Source organism: Lycium barbarum, chromosome 1, assembly GCF_019175385.1.
Source record: "Lycium barbarum isolate Lr01 chromosome 1, ASM1917538v2, whole genome shotgun sequence".
Classification (NCBI taxonomy): Eukaryota; Viridiplantae; Streptophyta; class Magnoliopsida; order Solanales; family Solanaceae; genus Lycium; species Lycium barbarum.
Window position 1 is genome coordinate 84,743,993 of NC_083337.1, and position 21,693 is coordinate 84,765,685.

Sequence of the window (21,693 nt, forward strand, 5' to 3'; positions counted from 1 at the left end):
ACAACACACACACGGCCCATATCCATCATTCACAACTTCAACCAAAATCATCAAACTTCCATTTTCAATATAGAGTTCACAACAACCACAACTAGAATGCTACATAAAATTGATTCATCTTGCCTACACAACATATACATATACACGGCCACATGCATATACACACAACCACCATGCAAACTTCCATATTTTCATGAATTCTATCCATTTCTACATACTACAACATAAAAAAACCCTTTACAACATATAAAAAGGGATTAAATCTTACCTTTTCTTCCTAACTTCTCCACTTAGCTAGAGTTGTGATTTTGCAACAAAGGGCGGTTTTCTTGTTTCAACGATTATGCCACGTTGAAGAGGACCCTTGAATTAGTAGGAATGCTAGGAGAAAAAAAAAATTGGGATCAAAATTGAAGGTTCCAATTTTTTTGGTGAAGGCCGAATGGCCCTTCTTTTGTTGGTCTTGTTCTTCTTTTTCTCCTCCTAGTTTCTTGAATATTCTTGAATAATAATAATAACCCCTTTCTCTTATTTATTTCCACAACTTGGCCCCTTTATGGGCCTTGGCCCCTTTATGGGCCTTGGCCCATCCGGCCACCTTGGGCCCCCTTTTCTTTCTTCTTTTTTTTTCTTTCAAGCCCAATCATTTGTGACTAATCTTGGTAATTCATGAAACTATTTTTTTCAAAATTTCAATTTTGCCCTTGGCTTTCCTCAATATTTTCACATCAAAAATTTTTGTGAACAACTTATGCACCAACCAAGATCAAAATTTAGCCTTGCTCTTAGCTTCTCGCAATTATCTTAAATTATCCGAGTGTACAAAATGCGGGATATAACAGTAAGTTGGTTGTTGTGATTGAATTGAATATAAGCAAAATGTTGTCAAATTATGTAAAAGAAGTTACTAACGTTAGAAGGTATTTTGAATTGATTGATGAAGTTGTTAATGTGTAGATTGTTGGTGTAGTTCATGAATTTGGAAGAAAGTAATGTGTTGTTGTTGTCCTTATTAAGTTTGGAAGATTTCGGATTATTGTTGATAAAATTGGCCGAGTTGAATTCTCGGATTGTTGATTGATGATTTGACCGAGTTAGATTCTCGGGGATGGTGTATTTACAGGGGAGATGCTGCCGAAATTTCAGCAGATTATAAACGAATTTGTTTGAAAGACTAAGACAAGTATATGCCGATGAGTCTAATGATTATGTCAATTCTCTTGAATGTAGACTAGCAAGTTTGGACGAATAAGCGTAGCTAATTGAACGTGGGACAGGTATGTAAGGCTTACCCTTTCTTTCTTTTGGCATGATCCTTATGAAACGAGCAGATGACGTATATGTATGATTTCAAAGAAATTCCTATTCTTAGAGCCACTAGGATGGCTAACATTCTTGACTTCCATAAGCTATTTCATATGGTTTTGATGCGTATCTACGATGTCCGAAGTTCTATTTGATATGTTTCCGAATGGCATTCGAGAGATAATTGATGTGACTAATGTCTTGATTTTCAAATGATAGCACGTTTGATTATTCCATTGAGTCTTTGATATATTTTGATACGTACATATGGTTCCAAAAGCTCTAGTTAATTTGATCCATAACGATATTCGAAAGGTACCTAACATGATTGTTGCTTTGATTTTCCAAAAATGGCTTCTGAAACGTTCGTAGAAGGTTCTGTACTAAAACGTCCATAACTTTTTCATACTAACGAGGATTGACTCGAAACGTGGTTATGATCTTATTCTATGTCCCCTTAACACTGTTATTCGTTGCTAGTCTCATCTTATAATAATTTCTCCTTCAAGGTGAGACAAAGCCATGCTGCTTATTCCATAATATTTTCGGAGGTTACCGACCTTACGTCACTCCGATAGAGACATAACATTCTTTGGGCTCTCCTGCATGCTGCTTACATGATATATGTATATGATACATGAACATGATATATGTATATGTATATGGGGTAAGGGGAAAGGTGAGACGCTATAGACGCATAGCCACCTGATCAGTTGGTATAATATGATATCGTCCCGGACGCGGGATGCCCGGACGCAGGATATATGGATAAATGGATCGGGCTGCACGTTCTACAGCAATATAAAATGTATAAATGGATCGGCCTGCACGTTCCGCAGCAATATAAAATGTATAAATGGATCGGGCTGCACGTTCCGCAGCAATATAGTATATATATGGATCGGGCTGCACGTTCCGCAGCACTAAGCATGCATGGTACCCGCCTAAAAGGCACTCAGATGTACATGTTACTCTTTTACCCCATGATATGTTCTATATTTCCATTCTGTTATTATTCATAATTACATCCCTTACTATGTTACTATTCATGCCTTACATACTCAGTACATTGCTCGAACTGATGTCCCTTCTTGTGGACGCTACGTTTCATGCCGCGCAGGTGGAAACAAATGAGTAGAGGGTATTGCTAGAAGATGATCCAGCTAGATTGGCGAGCTCCATTCCCTTTCGGAGTATTGCCGAGTCAGAGTACATACGTTATGGTTTCTGATTAATGTTAGAGACTTTGCAGACAGAGTCGTGGGAATAGAATGTCAGTATTGTAAGCGGTTCCACCGGCCGATGCGTCATTATGTTTTATGTTACAAGTTTTATGTGATGACAGATTTTACTCAATTTGAGCACGATGAAAAGAACGATTCTGAGAGCCTTACTATGTATTTCATTTTATTTGACTTAAGAATTCAAAGAGATTATGTATGTAATAAGAGTCAGCGGGTTCGCTCGGCCCTAAATAAGGGTCGGGTGCCCATCACACCCTAAGTAAGATTAGGGTGTGACATCAAGAATCATAAACGTGTACCGAGACAATATGAAATAACTTATGGAAATCAAGGACATTAACCACCCTAGTGTCTCTAAGAATTGGAGCTTATACATTCGTCGTTTGTTCATTTCATGTAAATCATGCCAAAAAGAAAGAAGGGTTAGCTTTACATACCTGTTATAGGTTAATCGTAACCAAGTTCGCTTCGTCGCCCCTTTAGCCTATTTAATATGAAAGTAACGCTATCGTTAGTAAACTGTACTTTCTAGCTTATAAATCTACAACCAATCACTTATAGGAATCATTGTTTAGTTCATACTTTCTTGATTAGGATTTTGATTAGTTAAGAACCTAACGGAGTGTCACACCCTAATCTCACTAGGGTGTGATGGGCACCGACCCTTACTTAGAGCCGAGCGAACCCTCTGACTCTTAATTCACACATAACCTCATTGGACCTTTAAATCAAATAAACATGAAATACATAATAAGGCTTTCAGAAATATTCTTTTTTCTTTGTTCTCAAATCAAACAAAATCTGTAATTATATGTACTTTATCACATAACACAGAATGACACATCGGCTGATGGAGCCGCTTACACAACTGACATTCTATACCCACGACTCTGTCTGCAAAGTCTCTAACTTCGAACAAAACATCATAGCACATATACTCTGACTCGGCAACACTCCAGGAGCAATTGGAGTTGCCAATCCAGCTGAAGCATCTTCTAGCAATGTCCTTTACTCATCTGGGTGTACCTGCGTGGCATGAAATGCAGCCCCCGAAGAAAGGGGGTCAGTACGGAATATGTACTGAGCATGTAAGGCATAGAATACAGAAAAGAGGATTATAACTGAAACAGAGATTTACCAGAATCACGTATGACCTTTTTAAAACATCAGAGCACTTGCCTTTTTAAAAGAAAATCATGTATGTCATCATAAATCATAAATGGAAATCATGTATACCATCAGCGTATATCATATATCATAGAACGTGCCACGGCCCTCTCGTGAGGGATGCAGTGAGTAAATTCATGCATGTCATCACCACGTATCATATATGCATATAACGTGCCCCGACCCTCCATTGAGGGACGCGGTGAATGGAATCATGTATGTCATCATTATATATCATATTTGCATATAACGTGCCCCGGCCCTCCATTGAGGGACGCGGTGAATGAAGTCATGTATGCCAATATCATGTATCACATATGCATGTAACGTGCCCCGGCCCTCTATTGAGGGACGCGGTAAGTAGAATCATATATGTCCATGTCATGTATCATGTATGCATGTAACGTGCCCCGGCCCTCCATTGCGGGACGCGGTGAATAAAGTCATCATATGCCATCCTGGCCACCACCCCGTCATCATATCATATATAACATGCCCCGGCCCGCAAGTGAGAGGGACGCGGTGAACAATGCAGAGAAGTACGCACGAGAACATACCCTGGCCCGGGACGCAGTGAAGGACATACTGAGACTTGCACGAACAGAGTAGTGCGAAACCATATGCAGATAAATCAGGACTCGATAGATACGTACACTTACCGACATTTGAAGGATCATAAACATGTTTCGGGTCAATCCGAGTTATTATGAGAAAGTTACGGACATTTTTACCACAGAACTGTTACGAACGTTTCAAAGCAAATCCAAGATCTTTTACGAAAGTTAAGGACGTTAAAACTTACAAAACTCATTTAGAAGCAGAATTCTTTATGCTCGTCTCGTTATTCAATCATATAATAAGCTCAACTATATCGAGCGTACTCATATCAAAAGTGAATAAGAATCATAGACAAACTCGGAAACATATCAAACGGAGCTTCGGAATCATGGATACATATCCAAACCATATGAAGTAGCTTATTCATTTACTAATCATACAATAGACTCAACCATACGAAACATGCTCATGACAAAAGAGAATAAGCATCATAACCAAGCTCGGAATCAAAGAGTAGAGTTACCCCAAAGTGTGTGTCATGTCATACCTTACTGAGCTCTAGGACATGCCAAAAGAAAGAAAGGGTAAGCCTTACATACCTGCTCCACGTCCTATTAGCTACGCTTAATTGTCCAAGCTCGTTATCGCTAGTCTACATTCAAGAAGATTTACATAATCATTAGATTCATCGTCACACACACTTGTCTTAGTCTTTCAAAGTCTTTCAAATAAATTCACTTAGGATTCTGCCGAAATTTCGACAGCATCTCCCCTGTAAGTACACTATCCCCGAGAATCTAACTCGGCCAATTTATCAACAACAATCCGAGAATTCAACTCGGCCAAATTATCAATAACAATACCAACAATCATATCTTCCAACTTCAACAATTATTTCAAAATACATTCTAAAATTAACAATTCTTTTCTACACAATCCAACGGCATTCCATTTATACTCGATTCAATCACATGAAATCAAGCCAATACCAATAATCTCACATTCAAGTACTCGCCCAAGACCTTACAAGCAAAATTCAAGAATACTTCAAACAATTCACATAATATTCCAAACAACCCAATCGACATGCTACTTCACCCGAAACCTTCCAAATTCCACAAGAACACTAACAACACATTTCCTTTCTTCCAAACTCATAAACTACATCAACAATCTATACTTTAGCAACATCATTCATTCTTATATTCATAAGAGTCTATACTAATATCACATTAGCTTCTTCCATAATCTATAAACGATTACAACTTCATTTCAAACCATTAAATCTTCATTTTTATTATGGAATCCACAACAACAACAATCAAATTACTAAATAAAAATCAATTCATCTTTCCTACACCATACCATCCCATTCGGCCACCCCCAACATACATTTATTTCATGAATTTCATCCATTTCTACATGCTACAATACTCACAAATCATCTAGAACACATGAAAGGAGGGGTTAAACCATACCTTTATTCTTTGACTCCTCTTATTCGGCCAAAGCTTCCATCTTGCACCATGAGTACTTTGCTTGTTCCAACAACCACTCCATGTTAATTAGGGCCTTCAAATTAGTAGAAAATCTAGAAGAAAATAATTTTTCTTGGTCAATTTTCCATGGCCCAATTTTGGGAGCCATGGTCGAACCCTTCTCTTGCTTTCTTCTTCTTCTTTCTTTCTTCAAGTTTCTTGATTTTTGAATGATGATTTTGGTCTTATTTCTTACCACTACTTGTCTATATATATAATTAGTTCCCACAATAAAATTAACACATGGCCATGGGTGGGACCTACCCACACCACACGGCCACAAGGGGTTCATTCTTGAACCTTCTTGAAATTTTTTCCTTGTGAAATGTCCTTCTTGCCCCTAGCCTTCCACAATATTACCATGAACCCTCTTGTGAATTTCCCTTTTTACCCTTAGTCTTTCTTAATATTTCCATACTAATAATGTTCATAAATAATATTCATAACAACTTGTACATTAAAATAATTCTGGACAATGGTCTTGCCCTTCACTTACCACGACTTCCTTCAAATATCCTAACGTACAAAATACGGGCTATAACACGGAGATTGGGCAGCATTTCCTCTATATAACTCGCCTAACCCGAATTTTCAATTAATCTCCTGTTATCACAGCAATACCAACAACAATAATAATAGAAATATTCATATCAAATCCTTAAAATCCAACCCATAAACAACTCAAACAATCCAATAACCTCTCTTAATCCTTTTCCAATCCAAATCATTAACATCTAAGATTATACACCAAACAGACCAACATACGCTTTGTATACGATACGTTATACAATTCTTTCCTCCAAATGTAGGAGCCACATCACCAACAACACGACAACAGCAAGAACAACAACACATGAACATAAAACCACACTTTTAATCTTTCAACTCAACAAGAACAGCCCACAACTTTATGAACATTTAATCCAATTCATATTTCAACAATTCCATATAACAACTACAACCTTAATTATCATAATTCCTTCACTTTCATCACACAATCAACGACACCAACAACAATTAAACTCGATTAAATCGAAACAACTCCAATTCAACTCAACTCCTAATACCAACGAATTCATGCAATTTCTTACTTCCAATTTCGTCTAATACAATTTTAATCTTTCCATTACAACATCTTTAACTCCTATTACATTTCAAGATGAAGAAATCTTACCTTGAATTGATTAGGACAGATCCTACAATAGCTCAACTCGCACCACTTCTTCTTCCTCACTTCAACACCCCTAGGTTGCCGCCTTCTTGACGTTAGGAGATTATAATTTTATTTTATTTTACCATGGAAGATGGTCGTGAGCTGCTACAAATCTGCCATGGCCGTGAGTTGCCATGGCATGGAAGCTCTCTTTCTCTCAATTAGAATGGCAATTGCAAATGAATTATATGACTAACATTAGTCATCAACATAGGTATTTATATGTTTTCTATCTATAGGACACGTGTCCCACTATAATGAGTCATCACTTTTTTTTTAATTCGGTGGGGCCCACTTAATTGCCTAATTAGCTAACTTAATTAATCACTAATCTCCACTTAATAATCTAATCATAATATATTAATCCCTAATCTCCATTAATATTTCTATACTAATTGAAATTTATAAACAAATCGTGCACTAATTAAAATCGAGGATTAAAAGTCCTTGTCTCGTATCTCAAAAATAACCTTGTCCTTGAATTCATGTCGATTAGCTTACGAATAATCCAACGTACAAAAATACGGGGTATAACAGGCAGACCGTTAGTTTTTAGAAAAATTTACTTGCCATAACTATCTCTAAGGGTATTTATCGATAACAACTACTATTTAATTTATTTATATTTCGTAGCTACAGTGATTTTCTAATTTACATATTGTAGTTATACCAAATACATAGAGTTATTCCATTTTATCAAGCTTCTCCCTTTCCCCTCTCTCTCTCCTTTCCCTCTCTATTCATTCTCATACTCCTCTTTATCATCCCCTCTGTCCACACAACAAGAAGTTGAAGAACCATAAGACATTAAACAAGAATCTGATGTTGAACAAGAAGAATAAGAAAATGATGTCGTTGAATAAGAAACAATACATTAAGAAGACGAAGAAGAACCAGATCCTGAAGACGAGAACAATAAAGCGGCGGCGATGAGATCCGCCACCGCCACCGTTGAGTCACCGGTGGAGGCGAGCAAATCTTTGAGGGGTTGGATCTGAGGCTTGTATTCGTTTTTGAGGAGTGGAGACAATCTCAAATTGAGCAAATACACCTGCGCATCATTCTTCTTCTTGTATCTCACATCTTATTATATTTATGTGTATTCCATGGCTTCTTCTCCTTGTATTTCATATCTAAGTGTATTCGTTATTTTTTTTTAGTGTAAATATAAGTTTAATGTGTTTGGCTGATTGTATTTTTGGGCAAACTACATGTATTTGACTGTATGTGTTGTTTGAATGATCTATATACATATGTTTGTACACAATTTTTTCGAGTAAACACAGTGTATCTAAATTTTTCTTGTTCGTATACAAATTTACCCATCATTGTTTGATACATCCGAATACACTCTATAGCAGTGAAATACTAACCGACGACAGCTCAAATACATTAAAATATAGTCGAATACATTCAACCTTTGCGACGTCCGGCAGCGACCTTGCTGATCGGAGCTCAAATACATTCAACTACAGCCAAAATAAAAGGACATATCAATATATAAATGCACTGGAATTAAATAAACTGGAATACAATCATTTTGAATACACATGTATTCAAAGAAATTAAGGTTGCATGTATTCACATACATTCAAATACACACGACATCAAATAAGGTTGGATATAACTGAACAGTGTATTCAAATACACTCAAATATAGCGAATTGCCCTAAACTAGCTACGAAATGTAAATACATAAAATGTAGCTACGGATTGTTAAAAACTCTTAAAAGGTAGTGGTTTATGTAAGTTGCCCTAGTTTTTAAGGGTATAAGTGGCCCACTTTTTAGACGGCGGGGTATAAGTGGCCCGTTTTTTAGACTAAGGTATATTTGATCCCATTTGCAAACGGAGGGTATAGTTGCTCCATTTTCGATAGTTGAGGGGAAAATTTGGCCTTTTCCCCCTTTCTAAATACGATGTACTCAGTCAATGAATAACTATTGTAGAAAATTAAAGAAAATAATACCTTCAGAAACAAAAAGGAAAAGTACAATCTTTACACATATACGGTAACTACAAGTAGCAATCACCAGAATGGAGTCAGCCTACCAAGGTGCTGAACCTCCATAGGTATCATTTTGCACAGAACTATGAGCCTCAGTTGTCCAGAACTGTGTTTCATCTTGGATAGCCCATAATTTTGTGCTTTCATCATAGTCGGTGCCATCCTCGAAACCAAAATCTCCATCATCCCCTGAATTATAATCTTCAACTTCAAACAATTTATCTAAACCATCAGAGTGTTCAAAGTAGTCGTTGTCTTCAACTTCATCCGTTTGATTGAAATACTCATTCACATTATCACCTTTTGCAAAAGCCTTCCTTCTTTCTCTTCTAATTTGCTTCCCTTTCCTAACAAGTTTCATCAACTCATCTTTCACGACCAGCATTTCATCCCTCTCCAAAAGTTTGCCTCTATCATCATATCCTTCTACTAGAAAGACAGAATCTCTCTGACCCTTCATACTCACATAGAACAACTCAGGATGCCTGATCAGCATAGCCCTTAATCTGTTTGGCAACCCAAACTCCTTTCTAAAATGTGTCAAGTGATCAACCAAAGTCCTCTTCTCCACCATCATCCCCAAAACTTCTCTCACAACTCCACAAGCCCTCTTCTCAGCATTAATCGACCCTTTATAGAAATCGTTCACTTTTGTCCTATAAGGACACACATCCGGTAATTCTTTAAACTTTATAAGATACTCCTCATGCCGTCTCTTCAAATTAAGTCCCCTTCGAAGTTTTAAATGCTTGAACTTTAATGGCCTATCTACAATCAATCCAAGTGAAACATGGTCAACTTCAGGAGATGGTAAAGCATTCGCCGGAGCTGGATCACAAGAAACAAGCTCAAGAGAAGGACCATACGAAGTGTCCACAACACGAAACATATGAGGGTAGTCATTGCATAGGCGAGAGCGGAAATTAACATGCAAACCAAGATCAGGCGCAATGTGAACTATCTTGGACAGCAATAGCCTATGATGCGTCGTAAGCATTAAAAGCTTCTGTAACTTGGCGGCCAAGACAACTGACGAACCCGATTTCAGTTCCATTTCTTTACGAAAGAGGGCAGCAGCAGCGGGAGTGAGTCGAACACAGAGCTGAGAAAGTGGTTTCGTGGCGTTGAAAGGTGTTGGGGGTGTTGATATAGTGAAGAGCTCAAAGATTGTTGGATAACGATGAATCATCGAAAGGATAGAACGAGGTTTTGAAAGGGTCAAATAGCCACGACATTTTGAGAGAACATTTATTGGCATGAAATGCTTTGGTTTTGAAAGTAGCAGTGTTTTGAGCTTCTGAACGAATCTAATATTGTTGTTCTTGACAACATGTTTGTCCAATTTTTGATCTCGGACCAATTTGTGAGGTCCTGGATTAGAGCAAGTAATAGAAGTAGTCACATGTTTCTTGGTGAATTTACAGAAATGTTGGTCTCTGCTTTTACTGGGTAAGAAATCTGAGTGGAACGGGAAAATGCTTTGGAGTTGGATTTTAACTGGTAAAGTGAGCATCATTTGTATGGGAAAATGATCAAACAGTTGGTGTGCACTCTCTAAAAATTCCCCAAACTCACAGCTCATGATTTCCCATCATAAATGTTTCAGCATAATGAAGACACTTTGGATGGAAATGAACATGAGATATTCCCTATTTGAACTTACTGGAAATAAGGAGAAGCTTAGAGTAGATTTTGATAGATTTTGGAACAAGCTTTGCTTGTCTACGAGGATGACCCTTCTAAAAGAAAGGACAGTCTTTTTTAAAAAGAAGAGAAAATAAAAGGTAAGAAGCCTGAAAATATCTTTTCAACTTAAACATAAATATTTCATTGAGAGAGAAAAATGTATTAAATATAAGGAATAATTTCGGAAATCTCCTTCTAGGTTTTGATGAATAATACTAATCTTACTTATGATTTATGATATTATTATTATGTTTGTCTTTCTTATTTTGATTTTTTGTAATAATTTTTTAATTTATTTATTTTGATGTAAGAAAAATTATAAGTTGACTAATTCTCCATTTTTAACATTAAAATCTTTTAATTGATCAAATTAATAAATATTATATTTACAGATTCGTTAAAAATGGAAAGGTATTTCGTTCGCCTTTGTTTTTTGGGAAAAAGGTCAAAATATCCTACTATTTTCGTTTATTAGTTAAGTTTGTCCCTCGTTATACTATCGGGCTAATAGTACCCCTGTCGTTGCTAGACTTACCAAAAATACCCCTAATTTAATCGATTTCCCCAAATCGGCCTCAATTCCCCAATTTCATTTAGGATAACATGATTTCCCTCTTTTAAGCAGACCCGACCACCAGAATTTATTTTTTACCACGTGCCTTAAAAAAATAAGTCTACTCATGGCTTTTTTTTAATTAAAAAAACAAGCTAGATTATTTTTTTAAAAAAAATCCATCAAGGAAAAGGGTATATTTGCATCATTTGTGTAACGGCAGGGGTTTATTTTAATCGAGGGATATATCTGCTCTAAATCGCAAAATTGAGGGATATATTTACACCTTTTTCCTCTCCTTTTTAAAAATAAAAATAAATTAAAAGAAGTTTTGTGAATGACTTGTGGAGAATTGTACTTCAAAGACCCGGATTCATATGCTTCTAGCTATCTCATTAGTGTTAATAGTTCTTTTTTTTTTTTTTTAAGCAAAACAACTAGTATATGAATTTATTAATAAAGAGAATCTGTACAGAGAAATAAATAGAATAAGGCCAAAAGTGCCTATGCAATGAAATAAACATCCAAAGCATCAACTCTAGTGTTACATCCCGTGTTAACATGTGTTGGAAAGCGTGCGAGTTAAATGACATTAGTAATGAAAACGAGGTTATCCCCCAAGCTTATAGGTGGTTAGAGTGATGGTACGGATTTGTCGTAAGGATTAGAAGTTAAACAATCGAAGAAAATAAATTTCATCGAGGTTCGAAATTTATTTGAATGAAATACGGTCCAAGCTATAATATCCCGTATTTTTGGACTAGGAAATTGAATCGTCCAGCAAGAGCAAATTTACCCAAGCCCGAAGGATTTGGTCATATTCAAGCATGGAAATCAAGAGATCAATGTATAAAAGGAATGAAGTTCCAAAATTATTTAGGCCTCGAATGTGGAATGATGCTGACCCGAAATAATATTTTGTGTGTACCAAAAGGGGCTATGGACTAGTGCTATGTCACATGACCATTGTAATGAGTATGAGAAGTGTATTAAAAGTGATTAATTTCAAAGTGTAGTTGGAGACAAAGTGATTTGTTAACCAAAATAAAGTGGGACAAGTATTATACTTACCATAGACACGTGGGTCCATTTCAAGTTAGCATTAGATGATTAATGCCATGTATAGAATCTGTTGGTATATATCTTAAGATTATATTGTAGCCACTATTGAATAATGGGTGGGCCCCATGTTCCATAAATAAGGGTATATCTTGGAACCCTTTTTTACTTGGTTTCTTACTTGTGAATTAGTAAAGATAGTAGCAACGTTTATTTTGGGATCAACTTTGGCGAAGATTAGCTACGTTATGCAATTTTCTTAGGGGTTCGCTCGCCGATTTGATCTTGTTGTTCCGTTTTGTTATGTTATTGATTCCGGAATTTTTTCGAAGTGAAGTAAGGTGGAAGAAAAATTTCTTGGCATATAAGGTAAGAATCCTCCTCTCCTCAATATATTTAAATTTATTCAGGCCATAGCTAAATTGTGAGATGAGAACTCCGGAATTAATGGCGGGAAATCGTATAAGTTATTGCTGTTGTTTATTATCGTGTGGACTAATTTGGGGGTGTATTCTTGAGTTGTTATGGATGGAATTCTTGGAATATAGCTTGTGAATTTTGTTGTTGTGGTTGTTGATGATGTTGTGCATATTGTGGGTTGTTTAGGAGTTGGATTGGAGTAAGAATTATAGGGGAAATGCTGCCCGAATTTTGTTAAGTTTCATTCGTATTTGAATTGGATAGTAAAATATGGATATGGTCTAATTGTAACCTATATTATCTTGGTTGTAGACTTGCGAGCTTGGGAAGTAAACGTTGGACATTTAGATAGACTTCGAGGTATGTTAAGGTTATCCCTTTTATTCATTTTGGCATGATCCTTATGATACGAACAAAAGAAGTAAACGAGCGAGTTCCAAAGACTCTATTCCTAGACAATATATGATCCATTGTATCCTTGATTTCATATATTCCATATTTACAGTTCCAGAGATTTATCATATTGACATACTAGACATACTAGCTCTTATATTACACAGAGGAGTTTAGAGTATCCTTTTACGAGTCTTTCATGCATGTATATATGTATAGATATTTTCTTACACTGAGCCGCGCTATAGTCGGCCGGGCAGGCACGTAGATGTGCACACCACTGCAGTAGGCAGATTATGAGATTACCCCGGACGCGGGATGACATGATATATGGATCGTGCTGTACGTTCCACAGCACTAGCAGATATACTATGATATATGTATACAGTTTTGAAATGAGGCATGCATATCATACGCCGCAGAGGCACTTTCAGTTATCCAGAATATATAATGAGATTAGCTTTCATGTTTCAGATTTCCTTCATGATTCTTATGTACATGTTGTTCTTATACCTTACATACTCGGTACATTATTCGTATTGACTCCCCTATTGCTCGGGGGGCTACGTTCATGCCTGCAGGTTCAGGTAGACAGACAGGCGGTCCAGCTCAGTAGGACTTCCACCCAGCACTAGTCAGTGCGCTCCACTTGGCTCGGAGCTGTAATCTATTTTTGGTATGCCAGTTTGATATGTATATATGGGTATGACGAGGCCCTGTCCCGTCCTTTCTACAGCTTTGTATTCCACTAGAGGTCTGTAGACAGTTGTACGTAGTTGGGATGTTATGTAGCCTTGTCGGCTCCTATGTTGTTGTACAGTGTATGTAGCGGCCTAATCGGCTTGCACTGTTATCTTTAGCATGTATGTATATATTTTTATTGTGAGTTCTTGATGCAAAGACTGTTATGTTGTTCTTACTGAGTCATCATAGTTCAGTTATAAGTCATATATGGGCCACCTTGTTGTTCAGTGAGATCTAGGTACAAGTATAAGGGTGTCTGGTCAGTAGAGGTCAGGCACTCGTCATGACTCATCGGTTTGGGTCGTGACAGAAGTGGTATCAGAGCAGTTCTGTCCTAGGGATGTCTACAGACCGTGTCTAGTAGAGTCTTGTTTATTGGTGTGTTGCGCGCCACACTTATAAACAGGAGGATGCATGACATTTAAGATAGTTACTTTCTTTTCTATTCTAGATCGTGCGATAGAGCCAAGTTGTAGGATATGAGATTTCCAGACCTAATCTTGATTGTTTTTGTAGCTGTGAGATGGCTTCTATGGGAAAGAAGGCTGATGGTCCGGGGGATTTCAGAGTCAGCCACTCTTATGATACAGACCCATCGGAGAATGTGCCCACTATTGAGACGGATCCATCGGAAGTCATGTCCTCCATAGAGATAGATCCGTCTAAGATCCAGGAGGAACCCACTGAGCAGGTAAGGGATAGACAAGTATTAGGGGATGACCATTTGTATAATCCGAGATTGACGGTATCCGTAGAACAAGGGTCAAATGAAAACAATGGTAAGTCTGGGAGAGTCAGTATAATTGGTACATTTGTCGAAAGTGTGAGTGTCATAGAACAACCTGTGGAAAAGCGACCAGAAGAAGAACTTCCCCAGCTACCATTGGACTGATTTGTACCGGATCAGAGTTCTCAAGTAGGGCCAAGGTAAGGGTTTTTGTTGTCAGAACTTTAGGATACAAGTGATAATATAATAAGGTAAAATTCATTGTTGAATTATGTAATATGAGCATTAATTGTACTAATAAATACAGATTTATCTATAATTGACAAAGAAAAGAAAGGGAATCTTTAGAAGGGATAGATGGAATTCTAGAAAATGGTGCTTAGATACGATTTACGAGATGAGCCTCGTTCTATTGCATTATTTATTAGTACCCAGCCCTGTGTGGTTGGGTTGTATATCATATGTGTTTTCATATGTGGCCTTTTAAGGCATGAGCTGTATTTTATGGCCTATCTGCAGGTTTGGGATTGCTACAATTATAGAGGAAACTCTGCCGAAATTTACAGAAAACTTAAGGGAAACTGTGGAAACCTTTAAATGGGATTATTATGAGAAGAAAGAAAGGGTACATTAGTGAAGTAATTAGAGGTGGAATTGACAGTCAGCTATGGAACAGGTTTAATAGATAAGCATTAGATCAGAAATGGAAATAATGAGATATTATGGCAAATGAGAGAGAATAGGATAAGAAGGATACAAAGGGAAAACGATGTGCTTGGGGTAGAAAGAAGTTTGTATGTATCAAGGAGAATTAAAGAGATAAACATCCCAAAAGGAATTCACAAGTCGGAAAAAAAATGATTAACCCTTATATGTTTTAAAAGATTGGATTATAGAATGAACCTAATATATATGAATAGGCCTATGCATGTATCACTGATTCAGATTGTCAAGTTAGATTTGACTCGACGATTACAGCAAAAAACTTTTAAGTCATTATGGGCCAGCGTTATTGACCTTAGTGATACCTTGAGAAAATAGATGAAAAGGAATATGTTTACTAAAGCTCCTTGCTTGGCAATTGATTGGACTTATGACTACAGCTACGTTCTGCGTCATCGCTCAAGTTATCTATCCTGGAACTTACCAGAATGGTTATACGATAGGAGTTTGTTAGTGTTGACATGAAGGAAAGTGAGAGGTGCAGGAGGGAAGAGATGCAGACTAAGATAATGAAAACTGAGATAAGATTGATCAAACGAGACAAAAGAACGATAGGTGACGAATGTCCAGTATGTGTGATGTGTGTGATCAGAAAAACAAGAACCTGTTAAAGGCAGAGAAGGAAAGGATGAAGTAAGGCGAACAAAAAGAACGTTTATTAGTAATAGTGATCTAATAAGCAGAGTACGAGAGAGAATCATACTTTGTGGATATCCCATGTCACGACCCGACTCGGGGCCGCGACGAGCACCCGGTGCTAACCCACCCGAGCACCCTCTTAGATTACTCTTATACTTACATCTAGGTGATCCACATAATCATACATGCATTTCCATTCATTCGTCAACTAGTCCCATATGGACAACCGCACATTTATATCATCATAGGCATTCATGCCACATCAATATACATGGGCCAACGTGGCCGACAAAATGATATACAAAACATAGGCCGACAAGGCCAAACACATCTACCCACACACACACATGTCTACGAGCCTCTAAGAGTATAACATATCACATTAGCGGGACAGAACCCCGCTATGCCCATAATTATATACACAAAAGATTGAGTACCCAAAAGATATGGCTCCGAAGGAAATGGAGCTCTCTATGAAATCTCCGAATAAGCAGCTAAGGATCAAATCTGTCTCCCTGCGCACCTGCGAGCATGACGCAGCGTCCACGAACAAAAGAACGTCAGTACGAAGAATGTCCTGAGTATGTAAAGCATGATCAACATCAATATAGAAGCATAATAGATATCATATGAATATAGCAAAGGAGGGGAGACAGTAATATCATCATCATGTCGCTTACTTGCATACACCGTCGTTCGTATCCCATAATAATACTCGTACCATACTTGTGCTCATATTCGTATACATGTCCTTATTCGTATTCCTATACATAGTCTTTTCACATTCATATTCATATTATATACATAGCATTTACATAGCATACCCGACCTCATGGGATCGGTGTCTTATACATACTTGGCCAACCAAGGCTCAAGGTCATACATACCTGGCCCTACCAAGGCATCAGGGTTATCCGTACCCTCTGCAGAGGTGTGCGCGCGTTACGTAATCGTATACATACTTTATACATAATCATATATATATATATATATATATATATATATCCTACCTGGCGTTATAAGCTCGGGGTATCATTATAGCCCTTCATAGGCACATATACATACATCATAGCTCGTAAGCATCTTTAATCTCATTTTACTCTCATCATCATTTCTATCCTCATCACTATCGTTACATCTACATTATGGACTTACTCGTCAAGCGAGGAACATAGTAAAATCATAGTACATATCAAGGGTCGTGAGCTTATGAGCTCGGAATGCCAACCATGTGGAGACAACATACTCATATAGAGGAATTTAGGAATTTGGCCAAGAACCATGCCTTATGAAAGAAGGGTTAGCCTTACATACCTTTCCGTCGAACTATTCTACACTTGCACGTTCCCTTTCAATGCTAGCGTTTATACCTTCATTAATGTCATAACAATGGCCATTAGTCATTCACATTAACCACATTATCTAGATTCCTCAATTTGCCTCTAATTCACCCACATTCATGATTATAACACCCATCTTCGTCCATTCATCTAAAGTGTTTAGTTCATGAACTTAATACCATTTATAACACATTGATATCACAACACAACAACATTCATAACTCAATTCAAACTATTTCTCAAAATGTCACTATTCATCATTCATGACCTAGTTGACCACATTTTCTACAATCCATGTATTTTAATTCTTCAATACCTTAAACATCTTGTAAAAATCATGAATATTACCTTAGAAGTTGTAGGAACAAGCTTTGGTTGATAATACTCTTCTTTGAGCAAAACCCTAGTTTTTCTCCATTTGGATTTCTTGACTTGGATGATCCTTGATGACTCCCTTATCCTTGATTCACTTGTCTTAATGTTATGGATGACTTATAATCCTTGGAAACTCATATAATAAATGTAGAGAGAAGTTCTAGAGAGAAGTGGTGTAATGTTGTAAATGAAATAAGACAAGTCTTGATCCTCATATTTAATGAATTGAAAAATCTGTGCTGGGTGAACAGTGGTCGTCCATGGAGGTTTACGGTCCGTATTTCAGTTTACCGACCGTCCCTCGTGGTCGTTTTTAAGCTTAAGCAGAACCAGAAACTTTGGCCTGCATGCATGGTGATTTACGACCATGGTTTACGGGCCGTAAATCACTTTACGGTCCGTCCACCAGGTCGTATTTTAGCCATTTCCTCAGCTGGCAGAAAGTTGAAGTTGGACATGCCAGTTTACGACGTCAAGTTTACGGACCGTATTGCACTTTACGGTCCGTATTTTGCACTATACGACCACTGGGCAGTTTTGCCAACTTTTCAATTTTTTCTCATTTCTCGACTTTTCATTCTAATCATCCACATCCCTTTACATACATTTACCTTGAAACATTATACACTCGCACTCCTCGCACACATCATTAGTTCATTTACTTGCGTACCTACGAGAAATTTTCCGAGGTGTAACATTCTACCCCCCTTAGGAACATTCGTCCTCGAATGTTAAAGGCTTAGGGAATCCTATAAAAATTTCGCCAGAGTTTCCTCTGTAATGTGGCACTACCACCCTGTCACAAATACCCACAATAACAATGCCTCACAGGGCAATAATACAACAGCACTAGAAATTTGGCCACACACAACCTGAATGTATAAAAGGGAAAACATGCATACCTTATGATTTTGACGTCTCATCTTGGACCTCTTCCAAGGGCCGAAATAAATGTGGGTATTTGGATCGCATATTCTCTTCCGCTTCCCATGTCATTTCCTCTCGATTGTTATTTCTCCACAACACTTTAATTGAGGCCACTTCTTTGTTTCTAAGCCTCCGTACTTGCCTATCTAATATGGCAATGGGCATTTCATCATAAGTTAACTTTTCTGTCACTTGAATATCATTCACTGGGACGATCCTCGTAGGATCTCCAACACACTTCTGAAGCATAGAGACATGAAATACTGGATGGACTGACTCCAAATCTGGAGGTAGATCTAGCTCATAGGCCACTTTGCCTATTTTGCGTATAATCTCATAGGGTCCGATATACCGGGGACTGAGCTTCCCCTTTTTGCCAAATCTCATAACGCCTTTCATTGGCGACACTTTTAAGAATACCCAATCCTTAACTTGGAACTCTAAGTCTCTTCGACGATTATCCGCATAGGACTTCTGACGACTTTGAGCCGCTAGCAACCGATCTTGTATGAGCTTAACTTTCTCTATTGCTTGCTGGACCAAGTCTGGCCCTATCAACTTAGCTTCTCCGGTTTCAAACCACCCAATTGGGGACCTACACTTTTGCCCATATAGAGCTTCATACGGTGCCATTTGAATGCTAGAATGGTAACTGTTATTGTAAGCAAACTCAATGAGTGGCAAATGGTCATCCCAATTTCCTCCAAAATCTATCATACATGCCCGTAACATATCTTCAAGAGTCTGAATAGTACGTTCAGCTTGCCCATCGGTCTGTGGGTGAAATGCCGTGCTTAGGCGCACTTGGGTCCCTAAACCTTCTTGGAAAGACCCCCAAAACTTGGCTGTAAACTGAGTTCCTCTATCGGAGATAATAGATACCAGAACGCCATGGAGTCTCACTATCTCTTTAAGATAAAGCTTGGCATAATCTTCTGCCATATAGGTCGTTCTGACCGGTAAGAAATGCGCTGACTTTGTGAGCCTATCCACGATCACCCATATAGAATCATATTTACGTTGAGAACGGGGTAACCCTGTAATGAAATCCATATTAATCACTTCCCACTTCCAAGTTGGGATTTCTATAGCTTGCAATAAGCCACCCGGCTTTTGGTGTTCTATCTTCACTTGTTGGCAATTAGGACACTGAGCTACGAATTCTGCTACGTCTTTCTTCATCCCATTCCACCAGTATATAGCCTTAAGATCATGATACATTTTCGTTGCTCCGGGGTGAACGGAGTAACGGGAACAATGAGCTTCTCTAAAAATCTGATGGCGTAGACCTGCCACATCGGGAACACATAACCTACCTTGACATCGGAGAACTCCGTCTTCCGAAATGTCAAATGATGACTCCTCCGTTTGAGGGAGTGTATCTCTATACTGCATTAGCATAGGATCCTCATATTGTCGCTCTTTTACTTCCGCTACTACCTGAGTCCACCACTCGGACTCCTAGGCTAGCTAACTGCTGAAGATCACGGGCCATCTCTTTCTTTTCTGGTCGTACCTCACTTAGACTTCCCATCGACCTACGGCTAAGAGAATCAGCCACAACATTTGCCTTTCCGAGGTGGTATAGGATTTCAACATCATAGTCTTTTAGCAACTCTAGCCATCGTCGTTGCCGCAAATTCAACTCTTTCTGCTTGAAGATGTACTGGAGACTCTTATGATCTGTATAAATATCCACGTGGACACCATATAAGTAATGTCTCCATATCTTTAAAGCATGGACCACTGCGGCCAATTCTAAGTCATGGGTAGGATAATTCTGCTCATGTTTCCGTAATTGTCTAGAAGCATACGCAATCACCTTGCCATTTTGCATCAATACACAGCTTAGCCCGACGCCTGAATCATCACAATAAATAACATATCCTTCCAATCCCTATGGAAGTGTCAAGACTGGGGCTGAAGTCAGTCGGTCTTTCTACGCTCGCAAGCATCTGTCCATTGAAACTTAGTTGACTTCTGAGTCAACTTGGTGAGCGGTGCAGAAATAGAAGAGAAACCCTCAACAAATCTTCTGTAATAACCGGCTAAGCCCAAAAAGCTACGAACCTCCGTAGGGGTCGTGGGCCTTGGCCAGGTCTTCACGGCCTCAATCTTTTGGCTATCCACTCGAATACCGTCAGCTGCAACAATGTGGCCCAGAAATGCCACTGAGTTCAACCAAAACTCGCATTTGGAAAACTTCGCTAATAACTCTCGAGTTCGAAGAACTCCAAGGACAACACGCAAGTGATCCGCATGTTCTGCCTCGGATCTAGAATACACTAGGATATCATCGATGAATACAATCACGAATAAATCCAGAAAAGGCCTGAATACATTGTTCATTAAGTCCATAAACACTGCCGGTGCATTAGTTAGCCCAAACGACTTTACTCGGAACTCGAAATGGCCATATCTTGTTCTGAAAGCTTTCTTAGGGATATCTTTCTCCCTAACTCTTACTTGGTGATACCCGGACCTCAAATCAATCTTTGAAAACCATTTGGCACCTTGCAATTGATCAAATAAATCATCAATCCTTGGGAGGGGATACTTGTTTTTAATTGTCACTTTATTCAATTGCCGATAATCAATGCACATTCTCAAAGAGCCATCTTTCTTCCGGACGAACAATACGGGTGCTCCCCACGGGGATGAACTAGGCCTAATGAAGCCTTTTTCAAGCAAGTCTTTTAATTGCTCCTTCAACTCTTTCAACTCTGCGGGTGCCATCCTATAGGGAGGAAAAGATATAGGTTTAGTGTCTGGCAACACATCAATCGCAAAATCTATCTCTCGCTCAGGAGGAAGGCCTGGAAGCTCTTCCGGGAACACATCCGGAAATTCGTTCACTACCGGAACTGACTGAAGAGTCGGCGACTCAGCTTCTACATCTTGAACTCGCACGAGGTGATAAATACACCCTTTCGTGATCATCTTCCTTGCCTTTAGATAGGAAATAAACCTACCTTTTGGTGACGCCGAATTCCCTTTCCATTCTAAGAGTGGTTCTCCCGGAAACAGGAAACGAACCATCTTCCTTCGGCAATCAACATTGGCATAACAAGAAG

The 21,693-nt window shown here is 38.3% G+C and overlaps 1 protein-coding gene across 1 annotated transcript; it reads right to left on the reverse strand.

The window, feature by feature from the left end:
• Positions 1-8,947: 8,947 nt before the first annotated feature.
• On the reverse strand, positions 8,948-10,863 carry LOC132636218 (protein WHAT'S THIS FACTOR 1, chloroplastic). The gene has a single exon (XM_060352956.1). The coding sequence runs from the start codon at positions 10,613-10,615 to the stop codon at positions 9,074-9,076; it is 1,542 nt and encodes a 513-aa protein (XP_060208939.1). The 5' UTR covers positions 10,616-10,863; the 3' UTR covers positions 8,948-9,073.
• Positions 10,864-21,693: the final 10,830 nt, after the last annotated feature.

Coding starts and splice junctions, on each gene's coding strand:
- LOC132636218 (XM_060352956.1), bottom strand. CDS start 10,615: ATGAGCTGTGAGTTTGGGGAATTTTTAGAGAGTGCACACCAACTGTTT.